Genomic DNA, 25,504 nt, shown 5'->3' with positions numbered 1-25,504 from the left:
TGTACAGTAAATACAGCTGCTAGGCAACATCATATACACACACACATCACTCCAAACATACACACGCACACACAACTATGTACATGTGCTTTGCAATTCAGTTTAGTTCAACTATTTTATTCCCGTAAAACAGACAAAAGGATTATAAAACTGATAAATATTGTTCCAAAGCGGCTTGTGTTTCAGTGCCTGAGCTCTCAGGTTTCTTCAGATGCTGCAGCAGAAACGTGGATCCTGTACAGGTCAGAGGTCGCACAAATCGTCAAAGGGTTAGTGGGTGTTAGGAGTACAGGGACAAACAGGTGAGGTGTGAGGAAGAGGAGGAGGAGAGAGAGAGAGAGAGAGAGAGAGAGAGAGAGAGAGGAAGGTGGGAATGTACGGCAGGCCAGCTGCCCACAGGACCACCTCTGATTGGCTAAAACAGAGGAAACCCCTCCACTCGTAGTGTGATTCACAGGTAAACCCGCCTCAGGTCTCCAGGTGAGGTGATGGTGTTGCACTGAGGACACAGCTTCTTCGCTCCCTGAAAATAAAAAAAAACACACATAAACTCCATCAGACAAGTTCATGTGTTCGTCTCCATGTAACACAGAAACAGGAGTCAGGGGATTTTACCAGCGTCCGAAGCCAGCACTCCTCACAGTGGACATGCCAGCACTGGATGGAGGTGAGTGGTGTTGTGTATGTATCCTGCAGACACACAAACAGAAACACTTGTAGTTCAGGCAGCTGCCACTAGATGGCCCATGTGAAACTATAATCAGAGCTGAGAGAGACACCTTTTAATTCAAGTGCACTGCTCTGTCCCACTTTATCAGTGTAATACACTGGACATAATGTTTAGTTACTTTCTCCTTTAAGTCCACAGCATTTCAGAGGGAAGCATTGTGCTCTTTACTACATTATCTGACAACTTCTACTGTTACAATTTATACAGTAAATTTAGTCACCTGACAGTATATACAGTAAATAAAACTTAGCTCTAAATGTTATACTTTAAGTATGTTTGTTGATAACACATTTATAACTGGAATGTAGGACTTTTTACTTTTTTGACAGAAGCAGGGATTTGCAGCAGGTACAAGGAGGTGTGTGATGCAGCTCTCATTACATGCACGGCTCTTTGAGTGCAGAAAGTATTCAGTCATTTTGTGCCGTATTAGTTTTGGTTTAGTTAGACGTCTCTGCGTTAAGGTGGATTTAAACCACCAGTCCAACATGTGCCCTGTTCACCTGAATTATCACTTTCACACCACTAACCCTTCCACAAAATGAAGCCAACGCTCAGTGGTCCTCATGTTGACAGTGATGATTACTACAGGTTACAAAGAAGAGGTCTGCATAGTCTAATTAGAGTGAGGTGCATAAATGTGGGAGGGGACTGTGCTGAAAATAAATGTAGGTGTCAGGTTTTGTAGGGTTTGACTTGTTTGGCTTAGGTCACAAACGTATTAATCAGAAGCCCTTCTGCTGCGGCTTTGCTAGTCTGTCTGTGTGTTGTTCATTATTTGCTTCCTTCCCCACAGTTTTTGTCAGTTTTTAAGTTCAACTTACAAAAACATTTAGGTGCAAAGTAGATTGCTGAAATTTGACTGTGTGACTTTCTAAGTGAACTCACAGAGTCATTAGTGTGCTCCTACCTGACCATCTACACCATCACTCACAGCTAACCCCAGAGATAAGAGGCATACTTTAAGTTGAACATTCAAATCACTTATTTCTTTTATTAATTTACATGGAATAAAAAATAGAAACAGATGACACCCTGCATCATATTTTGTCATTTTGCCCAAAAATGTATTTCTGAATAGAAGATGTTTTAATCAATTCAGTATGTATGCACAAAGGAAGGCATACATGTTAAACATTTTATTTATTATGAAAGAGTTTTATGAAGCTGAATATATAAAGACATATTTATATTCCACTGAAAGACCCTGACTAATAATATTGATTTATTGGCCCAAACACTGGTCCCTACAGTAATATCAGTTTCTGCATTACTTCGCTGTTATCTCTCTGTTGTCTGTGCCTCTGCTCTGTTGATTTAATTTGCCTTCATACTCACCATGCAGATGAGGCATTTAAATCTGTCTCCTTTAGACAGCTGTTTCTCCAAATCTCGTATCCGAGCTTTAAGTGCGTCCAGTGTTGTTGGCGTGGGATCCTCAGAGAGCCTGCACACACACACACACACACAGGGTAAGCATAGGCGAGAGGGAGGGTGTGTGAGTTAGGCAGACACTGGAGAGTCATTTATAAATCGAAGACAGATTAAATTATTCGCTGGCCAACATGGACACTGAGCATGAAATTTAGCAGCAATCACATTGCCTGCATTCGCTGTCTCATTTATCATAGGCAGAGGGGGTTCTGAGGTGTCAGGGTCCTCACACAAATAGACATACACACAGACATATACACAATTACAGGATGGACTGTACGTGCAAACACACTGTACAGAGGCGGACGGGATGCGATGCGTTAAGTGTGATGAAACGTGTGTTCATGGCTGTGTCACCTGCTGTGACCCTGATTGATGACATCATCACATGTATTGTATATCAGGGGCAGGTAGTCTGACACACTGAGGGAGAGATGAACAAAACATGCTTCACAGATGGATGATACTCAGCTCAGATTCACATATTTTCATCTACAGCTCTCTTTAAAAAATATTTTATAGACTGATGTTTTTGTTTTAACTTAAAATACTTAAAAAACTTAAAATATCAATGAACAATTTTGATATTATGCACAATAAATTATGAAAGTAAATAAAAACACTATGTTCAGGAAAAAGTAAATCATTTGTTGTAATTTGTAATTTGTTTGAATATCATTAATTTAAAGCAGTATTTAAAGAAAAACAATCATTGGTTAATTGTACATGTTTTTTTATTTTAATCACAGCCTGAAGTGTCATTTATCTACAGCAGGAAGTCATGCGATGCTACATGATGTGACACAAACACATACGTCTCGATTTCAGTGTTTTTGCAGGTTTGGTGGAGACCGGCTGTGCTGCCTTCCTGTTTCTCTCCACAGCTTGTGGATGGACTCCCTAAATTAAAAAAAAAAAGACACGAAGAAAAGATGACGAAGAATTATGTGAATAAACACAACACCAAATGCCTTTATTTGATTAAATCATTCATTCTGAATTAACCCACCATCATTTGACCATTTGGGGAAATCATGGTTTCCTCTGGAATCAGGCAACATGCTGCTGCTGAAAAATGAAACATTTAAAACCTGAATTAAAAGACACATTTTATGACATAAATAGAATGGATGTCTTTAGCTGGGATACATACTTGGATGCTGCCTCCTTGGAGCTTTCACCTGAGCAGGGAATGACATCAGTCTCTGTGTATCTGTGAACTGAACTCAGGACAATGCCAAACTTTGAACACGTCCAACAAATTATTGAAACAAATTTTTTCATTAGTCTTTAAATTCTAAGTTAAGAAGAATAAGTTCTATTCTAAGTTCAACCATCTTTTAATTGACATTCAAAAACATAATTATTCTAAAATTAATTGTATAAAAGTGTTACTTGAATCATCACACTTTATTGTCTGAGTTGTTTTTGTACAAACAGGTAGGAGGGCTGCCCGTCAGCACAGAGAGACCACAAACAGAAGTGTTTTTAAATGTTTTTTCAGTAGTAGTAGATATACTATGAGATGTGTAGAGACACTCAAACATAGCGTTCATTGTAAGGATACTGCGCTCTTCCGTACTCCAGAGTGTCATCTCCATCTACATCCAGGTCTGCATCACTGTCTCGACACTCCTTAGAGGTCGTGCTCACCAACACTGCACCTGAAGGGACACACTTTATATGAAAACCAGTTTTTAACTAAACATTAAAAGGTGTGTTTGTTTTTTGTAAGATGAAATGTTAAGTTAGCCATCTTTCCAGCCGCCTGCTTGTTCCTGTCAGTCAGCGTGTAACAAGTTAGCAGGTCACAGCTTCCTCCTCGGGTAAGGGAACCCTCCACTTTTAATCTAACCTTCAAGGCATCCTGCTCTGCTGTAATCTGGACTGAAAAGTTCAGTGGTTTTTCAACTGCCACTCAGTCACAATATTCACCCTCCACTGAACAACATCATACACATGGGTACCTCCATGGCACACACACACGAACACACACCGATTTATGCTCACCTTTAAACCCTATGGACGTCATCGGTATCCTTCTCCTCTCATTCCACTCATCCTCCAATGGCGCCAAGTCCACTGAACCCTCCTAAAACACACACGCACACACACACACGGAAACCTCATCAGCTGGATGAATATGCCTGTATGCCTCTCACAGCCTCAAGCAACATATCTGCTCCTGTGTTTTCATAGCTGTGAACCAACGCTGGCAGTGTTTTCACATGGATACACAGCGAGCTGACAGTGATCCTAATGCTACGTGAACAAAGCCAGTCAACAGTGTCTCAGAGTTTGGACCACCGACATTCTGTCAACATGAGGTCAGCATGCTACATGTCATTTGTATCCAATTACAATAAAAATGTCAGAGAAACAAATACTTTCATCTGTCTTCATGCAAAAACAAAACAAACAAACACAGCATACCTGTCCTTCTTCTGGCTTCCTCCTCTTCAGTTTCCCAATCCTGACTAGAAACAGAAGACATTATTATTATTATTATTATTATTATTATTATTATTATTATTATTATTATTATTATTATTATTATTATTATTATTATTATTATTTCCATGATCAAATATACACCAATTTATTTGTAAGTACATTTTCATTTTCTTCTTATTGAGTACATGTGTGATAGATAAATGAGTTATCTTAAAAATACTAATAATAATAATCATAAAATTACTAATAAAATACCAAAAGTGAAAGTACTAATTATGTAGTTCAGAAAGTTTTATTACTTTAGATTTCTTTGGTGGCCTAATACATACATTTTACCTGGGATTTAATACAGCTCTATTTCCCCTGACTAATAATATATCTTTTATCAATCTTTATTATGTTTTACACATAGTGACTAAATCATCAAATGTTGTGGGATGGAAGTGTGATGCAGTAGAAAAATGGAAATACTCTTAAATAACACAGCTTAAGTGAACTCATGGAGGCTGTGATGAGTGTTTGTGGAGGGACAGTCAGGTTCACTGGGCTGTGGAGGCCCGTCAAATGAAAAAAACAAGTTTGGAAACTAATGATGCAACATTAAAAATCCCAACTTCTCCTGTTTGATTTAACTTTGTGAAAAGTACAAGCTAAACTACATATACACACTCTAAAGAGCAAAGATGAGACAGATGTGAGCAGCTGCTGCTCCTCTCCTCATCCAGTCATCTCTGCATCCTTTCCCACTTCCTTCTCTGAAAATATAAAAGTTAACACTGCAGAACACCAACTGTACCTCCTCTCCTCCCTCTGACCTGACTGACTGCAGATTGCATGAGGGGACATTAAGTTTTAGGGCCTTCTAATTCCTGTTGGATGACAGTGCACCCTGAGGAGGAGGGGCGACACACACAGACCATGACCTGAGCACCACCATCCCAGCGAACATAATGAGGGTTAAAGAGTCGGTCATAGATGAGGAAGAGCTCATCAAACAGAGAGGAGAGAGAAAGAGGGAGAGGTTGATTAATCAACACAAGAGCACCCCCCTCCTCCTGCTCCTCTTCCTCCACTCTTCTGTCTGACGTGCATTTAGAAGCTCATTATGCTGTCCTGTTATAAGGCCCAGTAAAGGCTAACAGACCTCGACAGCACTGGCAGTTTGAAGAGTTAGCTGAGAGCTTAGTGGAAATAATAACAGTGGCCAGAAGTGTGTGGTGTCATGTGGAGGTCTGCATGTCAGTATCAGTGCAGAGACACTGTCAGGTTTTACTTATTCTCTGCTGAATATACACGCCACATTGTTTGTGTTGCTTTATAACTTCATAAGACTTAATTAACAGTTTATGAATCAGTTATAGGGCAGAATTAAGACATTAGGTTTTGGATTGTTCAGATGTTAACATGTTCCATTTTAAATGAGCAAATCATCATTCATGAGAAACTGAAGCAGCAAGCATGCTTTTATGCATGCAGAAAAATGTTTTAAAAAACCAAAGATTACATGTTAGTGTCTGAGAGTCAAATTAAATACAATGAATAAAAGGAAACTTGTGATTAAGCTGGGTGTAAATTAAAAAGCTCCATCAGTTCAGCTGAACCTGAGATTGGGGTAAGAAGAAAATAAAAGGTGCTTCTTCATGTTTCTTACCAGCTTGTGTGCAGTCTAGGTGGGCTCCTGCGCTGTGGGGGCGTAATGGGGCAGATTTGACGTAGCACCTGCACCAGCAGAGGTCATCGACTGTTAACATATCAAGAGGTCAAAGTTGAAAGGTTAATAGCTCCTCTGCTCGTGTGGGCGCTAGGCCGGCCGGCGGAGAATGGTGTGGGAAAAACGGGGGTGATATCTGAATGACTGAGGGTGAGGGGAGGGGCGTGGGTGAAACACACACATGTAACCGGGTGCATGAACAGAGAAAGCTTGAACGCTGACAGAGTCTAATACTGGACTGAACTTTCTCCTAAACTGACTCAGCAGCAATGAAACACAATGTTTACTCAAGTGTGCAGCACCTACCATTTAGTCGAGTGTGTCTGTTGGCACGCACACGGAGAAATGTCTGCAAAGAAAAAAAAGAAAGCATCATAGAGACTTTAAAGTTTTCTTCTTTAAATTTTTACAAGGTTTATGATGTTCTTGTGCTGTGGTTTTTGGTACCTGGTACCTCACAAAAATAGTAAAAATATGTCTGTTAATAGGTCAGTGTGGATTTTATCAGCAGCCTACCGTTAATGCACACACACACACACTTTTTCGTACCTGGTATCTGTCAGAGTGGGCTTCCTCGGCTGGCCGTGGGGGTGAGCTGGGAGAACCTCCTTCACGCTTGATGTGCAGAGAGAGCGACAGAGACTAAACAAAGAAGAAATCAGTCAACGTGTGTTCAAATGCAGGGTGACAGTAACTGTTTTATATAATGTGTTGAAGATATCACAGCTATATTTACCTTTGGCGTCCTGATGAGGTGGTCGTGCTGCACTGGAGTGACACTGCAAGGAGAAATTAGCAAAATAAAACCAGCTTGCACACGTGTGCATAAATCAACTGCACAATCTTCCTACAATATTGTCTCTTAAATGTCATCGGGTGAGTAAAGCGTGCTTTTATCTGGTCTGAATTTATACCTATGTGTAACCTCGTTTTACTCTTTCTCACTCTACATCTCGTCAAACACACACGCACACACGTGCACACACACACACACACACAATGTCCCCGTGGGCCAAGTTCAATTTGAAACCATTACTGTCCACGGAGCGATCGTTAAGCAGATTTGGAGTGTAATGTCTTTATTGGAGGAATCATTCTTCTGGTTCTGGTGTAAGCAGCAGGTAATGTCTCTCTCTCTCTCTCTCTCTCTGTGTGTGTGTGAGGCTCAAAGCAGCCATTAGCAGGACATTATCCTCCCGCTGTATGAGTTGTCGTCTGGAGGCCGCAGGGTGTAATATGAAATATGTAGGGAACAATGAGGCAGCTTGTAAACAGCACACAGGTGACAGAGAAGACTGGAGATACCACCTGAGGAAACTCCCTCTAGATAGAAAATCTGTCAACATTAATTAACACCTGGAAGCTAAGCGGAAATGATAAATGGACAGAGGACAATAACAAAAGGGACTGAGGAGATGCACGTCATCCTCAATAATCCAATCAGGTCATTGATGAAGCTTTATTGGAGTGTTTGATGAAAATAAAGAGAAGAGAGGACAACAGGCCTTACAGTGAAATTAAAGTAATACCTGATCTGTAGCTGGGTGAGTTTGGTTAACTCCTGCTCCATGTGGTCTTGCAGCTCTCCTGGTCGCAGGATGGCCTGACAGACTGGACACACCGGGGCCTGAGCGTCATACAGAGCCTTCACTTTGCCTGGACAGACAGACAGACACACAGACAGACAGACAGACAGACAGTAAAAGGTAAAATTACTCTCTTTCATGTAACTAGTGAAGTTTAACTGAACAAAAACCTTTTTAAGTCACTCATGCAGGAGTGAGTGACTATTACATTTTTTGTTTTGTTAGATGTGGGCAATGAGGTTTGAAGTTACATATTCTATACATCGTGGAATTGTGAACAAATGGTATACACTTGTGTGTTTGTTTTCTTGGCTGAGCATCTGAAGCTTTTTATGTAGTTTACAGCATTAAATGACACATTACCTTATTAAAGACAGGGCTAAGCCGTCCATAATGACACTATGTGGTTTGAAGTAACACACAAAAACCTCAGAATACAAAGCAATAACACAAGAGGGGGCAGGATGTAATACAAAGGACGCTTAAATAAATAACGATAAATCATAAAGTAAAATGGACATACAGTAAATAGACACAAAAAATAATTACACACATATCTTTGTGCTCAAAATGCTTAGAATATTACATTTATCAATAGATTTCTGTCTAATATTTAGATATTTCAACAATAAAACGTGTTAAAAATAAAGCTGTTTTATGCCAAAATGTATCAATATTAATATTAAATTTTAAAGGTGGGTGCTTTTATTATTGATCATTTTTAAATTCCAGCTGCATGTTTAAATCCTAATTTACCGAGCAACTAGTGACTTATTGTAGTGCAGTAAAATGTCTTATATTTAGAACAGAAGGAAAATTAAATGTAAATATTATACTGAAATAAAACCACAACACTGCTGTTAGTTAACACAAATGTTTAGCATACAGCCTTTTGCGCAGCCTTTTGCGTGTTTGTGTGTGTTCAGTAGACCTCTCTGTACCATTGACACACAGGCAGTGAGAGTAAAATAAGGTTGCACACACACAAACACACTGCAATGGCCCCCTGCTGTCACCGTGTTGACATCATAGGCTGTCAATAGGAACATTACCCAGGAGGGCCACTCGGCCCATTGGGCCCCACTGATGGATTACTGCCATAAACAGCCAGCTGGGAGCCTGAGGAGCTCTACTATATCAAGATTTTACCTAGTAGATGAGGTGATTTACTCCTGAAAGCCATCAATCACAGAGAGAGCTAGTAGGCAAGATGCACCTAATTTCCTATCTTCGCACAGTCAAGGAGAAAAAAAAATGGCATCTTCTGGCAATTATAATTGAACTCTTCTTACTGTTACAAACAAGTTAGTAAGTTTGTCCGTTTCTCAGCCTCTGTAGTGTTCTGAACTTCCTTTAGGACCCTATTATCCAAACACTGGACTTTGCCCTGGCTGCAAATGACCAGAGACATGACAGGCTCGTCTTTCCGCGAGGGCCGTCCCCTGACATCAGTTGAGCTATGAGGCCCCATAATGAGGAACCAAATAGGACAAAATGGCCTCTAAATAAAACATGGGGTGGAAATAGAAAGCAGAGTCAGGTGTCCTTGGGAGAGTGACAGCTCTTCTGGTTTCACCCTCCCCTCACCGACCCCCTTGCCTTTTTTGCATCCCCTCGCAGAAGCCTAAATGACTTTTCCCGACACGCATTGAGCGTTCCCGAGCTTTCTGCGCTCTGCCGCCTGGAACATGCAGGCATCAGTAAACAATGAAATCTGTGGGCTGAAATTGAATTTATAACCACATTACCTGCACAGATAACGTCTCTGAATGGCGCCGCGATAAGAGCAATGGGATTTGATTTTCAGGTGTTTTATTGGTCCACTTTTTGGATAAGCCCCCCTCCTCCTCCCCATCCTTCACCTCTGCTCCACACAGACATCAGATTTAATGGTGTGGGAGCAAGCATGTTTGGATGTATAGATGAGTGAGTGTGTGTGTGTTTTTGCAGCTCGATGCTTGTGCGGCGCTCTCGTAAGTGACAGTTGTTGGTTCATGAGCACCTTTTTACACGTCTCCATCCCCCCACTGCCCTCCACCCCAGCCCACATAAACCCTGTCAGTATCAGTCAGCCTCAGCCCCTCTTCAGCCTGGGGGGTCTAAGACACACAACAGGGGCTGTAAAACCTGCCTGTGGGGCTTGTTAACTGTTCCCTCACTACGGCAACTGGCTCGGATGGATTGGCCCTCTCTCACTGGGCTCTGCTGATTTTTTTTTTTTTTGACTGGCCCATCTCCTAATGGATTCACTGTCTCTGATTGTTTCCCTTTCTGACTTTGTGTCTCGCCAGTTCAGGACCTCCTTTCCTGACTGTCTAGCCTTTGTCAAGCTGCCATTTTCTCACTTTACAGTGTGTGGACAGTGCCCACATGGGAGGACGCTTCTCGTGCTGTCTGGATCTGGTTAACTAAATGTATGTATCACAGCAGCACAAATTCATTTTAAGCTCCGGTTTGTGATCCCTTATTTGAGTGTTTTGTTGGTCAGGAAGGGGTGTAGCACAAACATGCCAGAACATAATGTCTGTCTGGCTTTAAAGCAAATATCCCCCTTAGGAAATATAACTTATCAAATTATCAAGAGCATCATGAGATATCATAGTTTATCTTTTGAAACCAAACACACACAAACACACACACACACCCACTTTGTCGTCCACCTTCTTCTCCTTTACAGTTTCTTTGCCTGTCTTGGGCTCCAGACAGAGAGATCAGAATCCTGCTGACAAATCCTCAAAGCATTGAGTCCCCCTGAGGGGCCCGGGTAATGGCCGATGCCAGCGCCCATATGACGGCTGCCAGTTCTGCTGATGCAGATGGAGCGGAGATGCCTAACGTGACCTTTAGTGAATGCCACATCACATCAGGCCTGGATGTCACCCGCTGACATTATGCTGGGGCATGAAAAGGCTGTTCTGCAGGGGGAGACATGGTGACGAACGTCCCCCTGGTGACAAACCTGTAGACGTGGTGTAATTCTGATTGACGTGAGCAGGACAGGACGGCTTTGAATGGCAGGGGCGAGCATCCAGGGGAGGATGTGGAGCTTTTTTTCATACTTTTTTTCTTTTTTGCATGGCCTGGGTCTGTTTTTCTGTGTGTTCGTTGGCGATAAAGTGCTGAGACAACTCACTCCAAATGGCATCATTATCCCAATCATCAAACAATTCTCTAAGCACATCAGAAATCCCTCTATAAAGCCATAACAAGCATGGACTCTATATAAGCAGTAGGCATGTAGAGATTGGTTGGGGGGGAGTGAAGTTAACGCTTGGCGGCTAACACTGCAGCGGTGGGTTGTGTAGGCAGGTCCTTGGCACACTTTCAGAGGAGACGGAGGACTATAAAAGCCATTGGCTCCTGCCACACCTGTACCCCACCCTGTCCTGCGGCCTGCTTCCTATTTAAAAGCATCACATGCAGGATATTAGTCAGGGTTTTTCACCGTCTGTGAGGTAGAGCTATCCTCTGAAGCAGAGGGGGGAGAAGGGAAAGTATGCACGCCGCCGTTTGTTTTTTATTGGGGAAATAATGGCCTATTGAGAGGTTGGGTATTTAATGAGCAACATAATAGGCCCTGTAGTAACACATCTGCTATGAGCAGAGTCATTTCCTCAGCTTTCAAAGGGTTAGGCTGCTGCTCCAGCCTTTGAAACAGCAAGTCCAGTTGCCTTTGACTTAGTACTTCTAGATATCTGCTTTTTATTAATTGCAGAATTGCTACACTGGTAATACATGAAAGACAAATATGCTGCCGGACTCCATGTTCAATCCTAACCACATTCAACTGCCGATGAAGGCACACTTCCTCTCCTGGCTTGACCTCAAATCTCTCACTGTCCAATCTAATTCCAGCATCCTTCAAAATATCCCTCCTAGTTTCCAATCAATTGTGTTTAATGTATTAAACACACTCACCACAATCACTGCAACCTTTGGCCCCTGCACAAATCAATGCCTCGTTAGACCACTAATGATCATTCATTGACTAATAAGATCTGTATCAACCTCTTGTAGAACATTGATTGGCCTTTGGCCTTTGTAGTGCTCTGTGCATTACGTGGACAATAGGAGACAGCAGCTGTAAGTCCTGGGGAGTCAGATGATGAAAAAGCTCCTGGTGGGAATGGACAGGAATCCTAAACCCCAAATAGACTCATTCTGAAGCACCTCAGGCCAAAGCCCTTTTCTTCTGCCCTACAGATCAATGGACATATCCTCTCTGACCACAGGTCAATCAGCACACAAGCTCTGAATTCCTTTCCCTCTGCCTCCCATTCTGTCTCTCTCTCATTGTCTCCATTAGTCACTCCAAATGTTCCACTGGGTGCGGGCGTGGCTCAGCATGTGTGTGCCCAATCATCTCATTGATGGAGAGTGGACTGGGTGGCTGTGTGACAGTGTCCCCGTGACCATATTTTCCTTCTCAGGACCTGAGGGCAAAGATCGAACCCTGCCTCTGCTCCGATCCAACCAATCAATCTGCCCCTCATTGAGATGCATGGCTCAATGATCTTTCATAGTGACTGCTAGATTAGAGAGAGGGAGTGGAAGTCAGGACTGCCCTTGGACATTTGCAGCCATATGAGGCTACTTACAAGTCACCTCACAGTAGAATATCTGCATATGTGTTTAATGAGTTTTGATTTTAAACATTTAGCATTAAACTACATTATTTCTGGTGACAGGAGGTACCAAAATGTCACCTTGCTTTTTTTCCTGCAATATAGACTTTAGTTTTAAAGGGCCCATTTAAGGTTCATATGCAAGCTTATATTACTGTGTAAAGGGCCGGCTTAAAGTGAAATGCTGTGCATGCTCCTGGGTGCACTGACTCAGTAAGCAACAATAGCTATTGTTAGTAGGCATATGTCTTGGCATCCACTTCATCTAAAAAAAAATGTTATAGATCCATTCAGCATAGCAAAGTTACAGCTAGCTTACAGAGAAAGTCCTCACTGTGCATGCAGCGGTTGGCTCGGTTGTCAGGCTAACGAGCAACAGGTTGCTGACTGCAGTCCACTAAACAGCCACATGAGTCATTAATTAACAGTTTAGATTTTTGTGATTCTTGCATTCAGAGCCTTTAATTATATGACACAAAGATGGTTACAATTAGGCAATGGTTGGGTTGATGTTTAAAGTCACATATTAAAATATATAGTATATAGTCTGCCTCCTTCATCGACCCTTCTTGACATTCAACAGCATTATTAGACTTCGTTTTTTGAAGTTTTTTTGTTTTTAATAAACCCTACTGTCTTAAATACAGGGTTTTTTTATTCGACAGTGAAACAAGTTCTGTTGTCAAACCTGAATTTAAACACTTATTCACATTTTAATTCTTTTCCAACTGGACTACATTAAGAACCCTTCTTTGCCTCCTAACACAAGTTGATTGAGACACATCCCTCCTACCTTTGTGTTGAACTGCAGTTTGTTTTTTAGTGTTTACATTAAATAGTCTAAATAGCATACAGACATCATTTTTCAAAATCATTTCTTATAAACACCTAAAATAATGACTTCAGAAATTGACAGCTACAAATCTCTGTATTTAAGATCCTCAGTCCAAAACTTGAGCTCATCCTCTAGGCAACAAATCACTGACATCTGTTTGCTGACTGCTGTCTGTCAGAGTCAGTGCAGTGGCATTAGATCAAGAAGCTGCTGACAGCGGACAGCGATAAAGCTGTTCACCGGCGGACTGCCACTCATTCTGATGGCATCAACCTGCACTCACAAGACAGACTGAAATATCCAGATATCCAGCTCTATAGTGCACTGACAGGACCTGAACATCACTTAACACACATCAGGTGTGTGAACATGGTGTGTGATTTTTTTTTTTAACCTAGAGGTAAAAAGGGGAATTTTGACTGTATAGGACCACATCTATGAGACATAATTACTGTATGTTTGTCTTAACCACTGTTGTGTGCTGTATGAGAATCAGGGAGAGTGTCAAAGAGACATCAAGAGGCTAAAAGATCACAATTCCTCATTAGAGGCAAATTAGATTGGCTTCAAAAATACAGATCACTATTACCCGGACCACTGATTAATACACATTAATACTCATGCTCTTGCTCTCTCTCTCTCTCTCTTATTATTCCATCGTTTCCTCCTCTCATTTTCACTCTCTCCTCTCGCTCTGTCTCCCAATTAGTGGTTAATAAGGAGAAAATGAGGGGTATCGATCTATTGCTTGCAAGTACTCAACTTTTCTGGACCAACACTTTGTCAGTGTGTGTGGAACTCACAGAGGGATTTAATTACAGCAGGAGACAATGGCAATACAGTCTGAAAAAGCTTGTTGTTGTCATTATCTACTGTAATTATTCAGATTTTCATGTATGACGGGGTGCAACCAATGTCCTTTTAAAGCCTAAAACCTGCATATGCAGTACTTAAAGAAAGTTCATAAATTACAGATCATAGCTTTGTTTACAGTATGTCTTATGCTCCTAAAAGCCCTAAACAGACACAACAGAGTCTTAAACTAAATAAGCTAAATAATATCAAGGTGACCACTTTTTTTCACTACATTGCTGCTATCAGGTGCATAACAGACACTGAAATTTCAGATTTCTAGATGGCAGTGGCAGCAACAAAAATCCAGATTATTCTGCAGGTAAAAAAAAAGAAGATGGAAGGAGTGACTTTAAAGAAATAAGACAAAAGGTTTAGGTAAATTTGAGTGATAAATCATTATTTCATGCTGGTTTCCATGTGTTGTGTTCTGTTTAATTAATCATTACTGTATTCTTGCAGCTGACACACACACACACACCTGCTTTCCTTTCATACACCTGTCCCTCATGCACTACCTGCAGGTGAGCAGCGGAAACCCCAGCCATTAGGGAACGGCGCTCCAGAGAGCTTGGCAACACACTTCAAACGAAAACTGTTGTGCTCTCTTAGTTAACATGCTGTGTGTGTGGCTGAAAAGGCCCCGCATCAGGCCTTCATCGCAGGGCCTCCAGTAAGTACTTGTTGAAATTTTTGGACAGCGCACTGCAGCAATGCCTTCGTTTGGGCATCATTTCAGATAAGCCACGTCCTTCCAACCTCTCCTCCAGATAACATCTGATACTGTCAGAAACACTGTGTTGACTGCTGCTGGTATGGAAGGACTAGGAGCACCTGGTGCTGTGTGATATACCTGTGTTTGGGTTAGTCACACTTCCTAAAGGATGTTATTGTGTCTGCCTGGATGAGCAAAACAATTACAGCAGATGACGATGGTTTTATCTTCAAATGGTGGAAAGATACAGATGATTGAGTGGCTTATCTTCTCACAGACACAAAGTGAGAGAAAAATCAGGAGGATTTTAACGACTGATGGCAGATAGTAACTCAATACATTGTTTTTATAATACAGAAAAAAATCTTGGAGGAAGATTTATATGTGACTTTTAGTGCTGAAACATTTAAAGAAAGATGCTCTTAGTTTATAGTTGCTGTTTACTTATAAAAGATGTAACATCTCTGTGCTGTGTGTGGTATTTCCTTCCAGCTTTAATGAGACAAACTGAACTTGTAATACAAGTGGCACAGTCCTCAGCAACAGTCCTGAGGTCACTGTGTGTCTGAATATGTACGCATTTAAAGCCGTGCCTCTTTTGTGTGTGTGATTGGGTTGAAACGCATCTAAAAAAACACACTTCTTAGTGTGTGTGCGCACTCTTGTATATATCATTTACACACACCAGCACGAAACGAAGCGTTTAGCGCAGTGCAGTGTGAGCCCCCATCGATACCCCCCCCTCCCTCCCCTCCAACAACCCCTGTCAGCAAACACAGAAGAACAAAGGGGCCAGTGGCAGAGCCAGCGGGTATAGATCTTCTCTCCTGTGTTCTCGCTCAGTGGGGTCACACAGGCGCCGCTTGCAGTTCAATCTCCTCTACTTGACTGATCATGAGCTTTCAGTCGCAACTAATGAGACTGGACCCTCTCCAGTCTGCAGGACCAGCCCACAAAGAGAAGCCAGGAGTCCAAGCAAGTTAAAAGTGTAGTGATTTGTGTGATATGTGACGTGAATGTTACACTAAAATGTGAGAGACATAACCAAAGCACTTCAGTTATAACAGCAAAGAACAGACTGATACATCATGTTTTTAGCAGCAATATTAGTGTTTTGCTGAAGATATTTTTTAACTACAATTATTTTTACAACTCTAATTAAAAATGTATTTATTATCTATCTACAAACTTATATATGATTTTCTGCATTTTATGTCGTGATTTAACTCTTAGATTTAGTATTTAAATAGACCTGTGTGATCCAGAAGATATCATATATCTTAAAATAAATACAAGCCACAGGCGTCAGTATTTTCAAGCCTATCATAATTTTCATGTCACATATCCTCATAAATAAACAGCACACAATTAATGTGCTGTGTTTAACGGAACTTTGACAATTTAGACCTAATTACAACTGTTTATAAATGCACAGTCTGCTTCAAAAATACTTGGATTTCCTAACAGGTAAAACTGCAACTCCACTGAGGACTTCACTGAGGACTTCACTGACTATAAAATAAAATTAATGGTTATTTGTTATATATAAAGTAAAGCTACAGTACCATTAAATTTCATTTGCATTGAAACAATCCACAGCATGTATCCCATAATCATTTAGTGATTGATTCGTGATTGCACTAATAGGGTCACGACCGAGACAATAGGATGTGTAAAGAGTCCCCGCTCTCACTCAGCCACACAGGCTCACAGTGGGCCTGCAGAGAGCTGCCTGTGTGGTCTATAGTAACAATTAGGACAATCTCCATACTAATGGCAGCCTGTAATGGACACTGCTGAGCCTGCCAGCCACTCTGTGTGTTTGCATATGCATGTGTGTTTGTGTGTGTGTGTGTGTGAGGGAATGTTTGCATACGCGCATATCCTTCAGCATGAGTGCCTTCCTGTGTGCAGTTGAGCGTCTGCCTGCCCCTCTGTTGTATGTGTGTTAGGTGCACACTGAATTCCTGTGTTTATGCATTGCTGTGTGTGTGTCTGTCTTTGCCTCTGTGTGCGTATGTAAGTAGCCAGTAGCCTGTATTTTACTGAGGTGAACCCCCACTCCACCCCTCCTTTGCTTGCGGCTCTAACCCTGATCCACGGCCACTCATTAGCACCATAATAAAGAGTTGAGACGACACGTAAAAGGTTATATACTGCTGGACTGCTGTTTTCCTACCAATTATCAGGGCTGTGATTTATGGCTCAGACTCAGTGCTATTCTCTGAGGAGAATTGGGGGAGTGTTTACACCCCTACACAGCGGGGTGAGGGGTCAATCCCGACAAACTTTGACCTTTAAGGCCGAGGTGCACAGGCAGGGATGGGAGTTTGGCAAACAGTTAAGCAGTGACTCAATCAATAAGCGGGTCTTTAGGATGTGCATGTGTAAGTAATCTAAGGGTCTGGACTATAACATGGTTATACAACTTCACTTTCTGCCTATAAAAACACTACTTCTCCACTGATTTATATGAGTGTCTGTGTGAACTTTGTACATCCTTTAAAAAAATCTCACATTGAAGAACAATGATGATTTAACATCGGCTGAGGTTTCGGAGCAGCTGCGTCTGTGTCTGTTTTGTGTGCAGATCATTGTTTACAATCTGACTAGCACAAAGAACGAGGTTGGAGCTGAGAGATGACATCTATGAAGGATGGAGGATTCAGGTTAAAAAACTACAACAGCTCCGTGTAAGGTAACTTCCTCACTGTTTTAGTTCGAATGCTGAAATGAACTGAAAAATGACAGAAATGGCATTGACCCAGTGCCGGTGAAGCATTTATGTAGCTGTGCATCCTCCAGCTATCATGTGAACACACAAAAAAAAAAAGAAACGAAAGAAAGTTTCTTGCAAATGTTCCCTTGTAGCACATGTGCATATGCAGCCCTCAGTGCACAACATTGCATTTTATAGATGCAAACTACTCTACAGCCGTCAGTGAAGCTTTAAAATTATTCCTAAAACTCTCACTTTGTCGCTCACTATAGAATAAACCGTGGAGTGTCTGTGGAGACTTTGCAGCTCTCTCCAAATGTCACAAAAATGGCACATTTAATCATCAACAGCAGCTGCTTGCTTACGAAGCCGCTGCGTGATGTCAGACAGTCATGTATTTGGGAAGTTAAAGTATCACGCCTATCAGCGTTCGTCAAGCTCCTCCACAGCTGAGAGACTTGCAACAAGCACAATTGACATGCAGTAATGAGACCTCTTTGTGTGACACATTGGCAGACATGCATATACAACACACACATTCCGTACGTTATACATATACATACACAAATGTGTGTGTGTGTAGGTTCCTGGCTGCCATCCAAGCATGTAGGATTGGTGTGGTCTTGCTGGCTGGCTGCGCTGCTCCTCAGCAGCATGTGTTTAACCCCAGAGTTTGGCCTTCCTGCCCTCTCTATCTGCCTGACTGATTTGTTAGGCTCCAGGGACAGAACCAAGGATGTAATTCTGTGTGTGTGCTTGTGTGTGTGTGTGTGTGTGTGTGCAACTTCTTACAAACATGGGATTCAATCTACAGAGAAAAATACCACCTTTACCCCAAGCCTTTCCTATGCACACACACACATACACACACAGACACACACACCAGGTCTTTGATGTGAGATCAGAGGCTGCTATGATGCAGGTCGATCAGGTGCGCAGAGAGGGAAACTAGAAAGGGGGGGACTAGAAAGAGGGGAAGTTAGAAAGATGGCCTCTGTTAAAACAAGGCTGTTGTTTTAATCACCCCTGGGTCCTGCACTCATTATAACCCTCGCTCTCTTTCCTCTGTCTTTCAGCATACTTGAGCCTTTCTCTCTCTCTCTTCACACAGAAGCATTGCTGATCGTGTGGGCAGATCACAGCGGGAGATGGAGGCAGATGTAGCGACTACAAGATGTGTGTTATGACTCATGTTTCTGCCGAACACTCTGTTGACCGCCTAACAGGTGCTGATGACCCCCCCCCCCCCCCCCCCCCTACATACACACACACACAGCTCCCTCTGCTACTGTAAAAAGCCTACTGGCAGACTTGTAGAAATCCTGTCTGTCTCTGACAAGCCGTGTGGTCCACAGCCTGCAACTTTTGAAGATACACTGGCCTGAAGAGAGGGGAAACACCCGCAGATAGAAACACTGCACTTCACCAACACATATGGGACCACACAGTCACCATGTAAATGTAAAAACATGAAGAAAAAACGTCTGCATTCCCCCCTTTCCAGACCTTATGAGGATGGAGGGAAAGAGCTGAGAAGACTTTCCCCTCCTGCCAGGATGAAAGCCTCTTTTACTTGGGAGAACATTAGGAGAACAAACTACCATCACAACAGGAGGGGAAACAGTCAACCACCGCGTCCTCAACACATCAAACACAGCCACCATTAATATTGTAATGCTTCCTCCCCAACTTCTTAGAATCAAGAACAAGACCGTGAGTGTGGTCGGCACATTAGCTTCATCACAGATTTAGACTTCAGCAGCATCAGTATTTGTTTAATTTTACATCTTGACTATGAAACATGTCTCATAATTGTTTTTTTAAATACCAAAACACCATTTTTGTTTCTGTCTGCCAGTATTTCCCCGTTGTGTTGTGCATGTTTCTGCCATCTTATTGCCACATTACCTCAGTTTTCTCAATAAACTTTGGTCATGACACATCACACAAATACAAAATCATAGCCAAAAAAAGATACATAAACAACTATGCAAAAAGCCTAAGGTGAGGTGCGTGGAGTGCACACATGCACGTCCCACTTGATAAGGAGTATATACGCACTGGGAATAATAGCAGGCAGTGGATACTATATGTGTATGCATGAGCATCGAGTGGTTGCTATTGATCTCCTGTGGTCTGCTCGAGGGATGTAAACACTGTCTTTCAACAGGAAGCCTCACTCAATACAAGCGGCCGTCAATGACAGCTTCACGTAAAACACACTGCACAGGCCCTCCCTATTATCAAATCTGTACACACACACACACACACACACACACACTCAGCCTGGTATGTGCCTGAAGGAAAAGGGGATGTGAAAGTACAAATAACATCACAAAACAGCACTAAAACAACTAACAAAAAAACACACACACACCCATCTGTGCACATCAAACCCATGTAAGCTGGAACAAACCCATCAAACTTCACAACAGAGATAATCCGTGTGCCAAATCTAAGATCAATCTATGTAATATTGATTTTGTTTGAGCTGCACAAGTGCACTAACAGCCTGTGAATAACTGACCATGGAGGACACTTACACACTGAGCACATCTGCTGGAGAATCCTCAGAGTGTGTTACTTCAATCTCTCATAGCCTTTTTAAATCCCAGTCAGAGAAAGGCACAGACTTTGTTATTTGTGATGAAGAGTTTTGTCCGTCTTGAAGCCAGATTCAGTAAGTTTGTCACACACACACACACAAACAGCCTTTACTCACTGCTCACTCCTTTTGTGAAGCCGTTGGACAGTTTCCTCAAGTTTATAATGCTGTAATATGTAATATTTGTTTTTGTGTATGAGGATGTGAGCAATGTTAAAATATTTATGTTTATTTTGTTGAGAAAAGAAGAAAAAAAGATTTTAGGAAAAACTAAATAACTAATTTGTCTCAGGTGTTTTTAATGTTTTCTGACAGCCACATCCACAAGCTAGACATTTAAGTCCAGTGCATCCTAACCCAAACATCTGGCTCCAGTTACCACAGCTCTCACTTAGCTTGGCCGCCACTGTTGGATGCAGAAGCATACACATCCCACAAAATGCTGTGTTTTCTGCTACTCTGCTCCTCCAGTTACCCAACTCAAGTTTCTGGTAAAGGACCATTTTAGTTCCAGCTCAGGCCTTGCGGCGGAAAGCATCTCCCTGAGGAAAATAAGCATGACTCGCTCCAGTGAAGACATCTGCCCTTTGAAAGCGAGCGTGGCTGTTTGAACAGCTGTCAGAGCACACCGTGCATCCTCAGACCTTCCCTGATAAAACAGAAGCGCGTCTGGGAGGGAAAGAAATCGACAGGAGAAAGGCACTAAATGGACAGAAGGAGACGACAAACGAGGCAGATGGGAAATGGTGCTCTGTACCTGCTCGTTGTCTGGACTGACAAGGAGGTGTGAGAGGAACTACAGCACCTGGTCACCCACCTGAGATGTACCAAAAATACCTACAGATCCTCCTGGAGACTGTCGACATGAGAAAGGAGCACAATCTCTAAAAAAGTTAAAAAATGTTGTCATAGTCTTAGAAAACAAAAGGTGGTGTGTTTCCTTTTAGTCGAAGAGAGTTGTGTAGTCACAGGGCAGTGCTTTGTTTAAGGTCACACTTCCTACCATGGAAGGCATGATCACTGAAACTCCACACAAGCTGTAATGGCACCAATGAAGAAAACTTTTAAAGATTAAAAGTAGGATTTTATGGTCTAGTTTTAGTAGTTGAATGAGAAATTGCATTGCTATTGTTGCTGCAGTATGTGAGCAGTAGACACTCTCAAACCCAAAGAAGATTTCAAGCTTAACACTTAAGACTTTTGGTCCTGAAGTGACTGTCTGTTACCCAGTCAAGAGGAACAAGTGTATGTCAGACTTAGAAAAGTGCCGGGAGCTCAATTGCATTAAAGCTCTTAGTTTGCCTGAGCTCCAATCTAATTGGATAAAGCTGGAAAAGCAGCTTCCAATGTGCATGAATCCATTTCTCGTTTTTTTTGGAGGAGAGATGCTCTCCATGTTCTCTTCCACCCCGTCTTTTGTCCCTGTCAACATTCCCCAAATGAGATTCCCAAAATCAGGAGGTGAGCACGCATGCACGAGTGCACAGAGCAAACATTGTCAGACAGACACACCTCTCACACCAGCATGCTGGCTGGCATCTCTTCTTTTCCTGTCCTTATTAAAATTCCATATTGAGATTCCTTCCTGCCACTCCGCCTCCCTGGCCCTGTCACTCAGCCACCAACCAGCGACAAAATCAGCAACTTTCAACAAAGACACACACATATGCAGAAAAGACACACACAATCCAAACTTTTCTTGAGACAACTCGTCCCTGCTCCCGCCCTTTATGTGTGGGATGAAAGTTTCCTTTAGGTGATATGTATGAGAGCGTGTATCAGCGTCTCTCTCCCTCCTGCCTTCGCCTCTCTCTCCATCTCTGCCCCCCCCTTCTCATTGTCATTATTTTCGATGGTGTCCCCCTCTGATCTGCGGAGCCTTTGGGTGCTCTATCTCTCTCTCCTCTCTCTCTCTGTCTTTCTGTGGTCTCTTTCATCTGTCAGGCGCTCCCCTTGGCGACCGCCACTGAGGGGGTTTGATTTCCCATCATGCATAGCATTGCCTCCCTGACTCCGGTTCCCTTCACACCCTCCCCTCTCCCTCTATGGCGAGTGTTGTGCCCCCGCGTAGTTGGGCAATTATCCCCAGGAGTAATGAGGAGCGTCTCTCCCTCAGCGCCGCACTGACTGACACCTCTCCCACTCATTTGTCAACAAATCAGACGGCTGGTGTGGGCGGCCATATTGAGCTGAGGGTTGTCGCTGGGAAGCTGAGGCTGAGGCGCATAGTCGCGTCTCTCTCTCACTCTCTCTCTTTCCCTCTCTCTCTCTTTCTGTATCCTCCTCCATCCCTTCCTCTCTATCTCTGCCACCTCGTTATCTCTGACAGAGTGTCATTCGTTCCAACTCTCACTCCTCCTATGTCAACCTTCCATACGCTCCGATGTATTTGTGTTCCTCAGCCTGCAAGAAAAGTCTGACTTCCAATAGGCCTAATGGTCATATGTGGCTAATGATCACTAAGCTGAATAAGTGACACTATTCAATTTATCCATGTCAAAGTCAGTCACAGGCAGCCACAGGCAGCCGCTGTAAACACTTTGCCCAACTAGACGATAGGGAGGAAAGAAATATATGTGTGTGTGTCTTTGCTCACAAAAGCTCCTTTCAATTTGTCACCTTTAGTTGATGCAACTGTAGAGGATATGTTAATCTCATTGGGCGTGTCATGTTAGGGTGAGCCAAGTGTTTGATGTGCCAGTTAGACTCAAAGATGTAAGAGGAGTGACTGCATCTGAGCTTCAGATGTGTGAAGGGAGACCTGTGCGTGTTTACTTACAGATGTGTGTTTCTGTGGGTCGAGTGTGTACTCACTGTGTTCTTTGCGCTCCTCCGGGCTCGATGAAGCCTCTCCATCAGACAGCAGGCCAGACATGGAGAACAGTTTCCTCCCTGAGTCCTCCACAGCTTTGAGGGAGCCTCCGAGGGAGCCAAAGTCAAACTCCTTCCCCTCCACTTCAGGAAAGCAGCTTTTCAGCCTCTTGGCGGGGGTGAACGCTGAGTGGTAACCCCCCGACTCTCTCTCATCCTGCGGGGAGGAGAAGGGCCGGAAGGCACCCACACCACTGTGGTTGAGCATGCCCAGAGTGGAGCAGTCCAGGTTTGGAGGGGTGAACTGATGGTGCAGGTGGAGCAGGGAGGCTGGAAAGTCTCGGGGTGGAAAGGTGCCAGACATGGGGCCTTGGCGCTGATACATGGAGGTTAAGGTGTAAGAGGCTGAAGGGAAGGGGAGGTGGAGATCCTTCTCCACGGAGGCGGGGACACCAAAGGGCCTGGGTGCCTGGCAGGGGACGGAGGCGTCTCGGCCTGCCTCGGCAGTGGAGGCTAGAACCATCAGGGCTGGGGAGGCCAGTGGAGCTGGCAGGTAGGAGGGGCTGTCCATCTTGAAGGGGCGGTGGAGGTCCATTCACCTCCTAGTGATTCTTATTGGATCTGAGGAGACGGAGAGGACACAGAGTGAGTGTGTGGAGCATAAAGGGCACAAGAATATAAATAAAAACTATTTGCTTTACATCATTACTGCATGTTATGAAGAAATACGTCTGATTTAGGGTGAAAACAATTGTGTATATTTTTACGGGAAACTCTTTCAGGTCCCCAAACACCGAAATCTTCATCTCTTCATTTTCTGAAACACACTCATTTGCAATTCTGGAGGCATTTTTACAATTACAGTTTTGGACTAATTTCAACAGAAAGGGGTTGGAGGAGGCCTACTGTGCCTGTAAATAATTACGACGGAATAAATTGCCAATAAAACACACACGTAGCCTGCAAAAGATAAATTTAATAGTGAGGTATTAAGCGATTAGATTAGGGAAAATCATAAAAAGCGTTCGCAGGGAAAAAAAGGACAATTCCGAACTTTCTTTTTTTGTTTTTGGTTTTGCTGTATTAATTGATTGTTTGAGAGAATCTATAAAGTGTAAAACGCGCTGATTTAGGTTCAGTATGTGGTGGGTCTTTTATAGTAGAATAAGCAGCATTTTTGTTCATTAACAAGCACAGGAACCTAACAAATTAGAATCTCAAATAATACGATAAAATTTAACCAAAAACTGCTGCTCCTAATTATGGTTTTACTTGTTTCATAAACTACACTTTAATGAATAAATAAAATGATTTGTGTTGCGTATGGAAATGTCTGAATTAGAGAGAAAGGTTTGTCCGCATTGATCCGCACTTTTTTACCTTCAGTTTCTGCTTTCGGATCAAAATGAAAGTTTACGCGAGGATAAGAGACTCAAACAGAAACTAAACAAAAACTCACTAATGAAAAAAATGCAATAGAAAGGTTCAAAGTGATGACACTGACAGTATTATTGCTTTTTACTGCGCACACAAAATTCAACCTCAAGAATCAATAAATCTGAAATGTTTCAGAACCGCGAACCGAGAGCGCACAAGTTCCCTCAACACAAAGCCTCAGCCCACAGAACACATGGCATCAAATAACCAATTAAAGCAATTAAAGCAAATGAAGCTGTAATCACTTGTGTTATCGGGAAGCGTCAGCTACTTACCGTGATGAAGTACTCAAAGAGAGATTTATTTCGCCGACAACTGTCTCACTCTGCTTCTCTTTCAACTTCTGGTTAATTTCAGGGACGCGGCACTTTCTCCCGGTTACGCAGGAAAAGAGAGAGAAAAGCGTGCAGCTGCGGGCAGCGTCGGCGTCCCCGGTCCTCCTCCAGATGTTGCGAGTGTGTAACGAGTTGGCTGAGAGTTTTTTTTTCTTTGGAGATATGTATCAGTCGCTGTGTCTCTAGGCGGGATGAAGGCACACAGTGAGTGGACTGGCTGCAGGTCGGTCTGTCTGCGTTGGTCTGTGCGCTCCGTGTGACAGTCCCCCCCTCTTCTCCCTCTTTACCCTGCCCTCTTTCTCTGTAGCCTCTTCCCCCCTCTCTCCACTGCGCTCTACCCCCCTGAGACGCGCTGCTTGCGATGGACACATTCAGTGTTTTTTTTTATTCCCTTAGTGGAGTACAGTGAAACAGTGTCAGAGGGCAAACATAAAATTCACTTTTGCCAAAAGAAAAAACTTGTTGGCACAAAGTCAGTGCCAGATTTGAATGATTCTCAAAGAAACTCTGATGATGGTTCATTTTATCCACCACAGCAATGATAAAACTTTCAGTCCTGCAGCGCTGGATAGTTTTTAAAGGACATACTTTACTTTTAAAATTAAACTTTCCACCAGAATCCCAAGCTCTCACACTCGAGCCATCACTTTGTGTG

General features: G+C 42.7%; 1 protein-coding gene across 1 annotated transcript; it reads right to left on the bottom strand.

Moving 5' to 3' along the window:
- Positions 1-389: 389 nt before the first annotated feature.
- On the bottom strand, positions 390-24,887 carry rnf220b (ring finger protein 220b). Its single transcript, XM_028404341.1, has 16 exons — positions 24,790-24,887; positions 23,081-23,698; positions 7,859-7,985; positions 7,066-7,108; positions 6,879-6,971; positions 6,636-6,678; positions 6,270-6,359; positions 4,598-4,641; positions 4,175-4,256; positions 3,732-3,828; positions 3,318-3,377; positions 3,174-3,232; positions 2,980-3,064; positions 2,069-2,177; positions 616-690; positions 390-523 (listed from the first exon to the last, which is right to left on the bottom strand). Exons 2-16 carry the CDS (start codon positions 23,670-23,672, stop codon positions 452-454), a joined length of 1,671 nt encoding a protein of 556 aa, XP_028260142.1. The 5' UTR covers positions 23,673-23,698; positions 24,790-24,887; the 3' UTR covers positions 390-451.
- Positions 24,888-25,504: the final 617 nt, after the last annotated feature.

Source organism: Parambassis ranga, chromosome 4 (assembly GCF_900634625.1).
Source record: "Parambassis ranga chromosome 4, fParRan2.1, whole genome shotgun sequence".
Taxonomy (NCBI): domain Eukaryota; kingdom Metazoa; phylum Chordata; class Actinopteri; family Ambassidae; genus Parambassis; species Parambassis ranga.
This window is presented reverse-complemented; position numbering and strand designations above follow the sequence as displayed.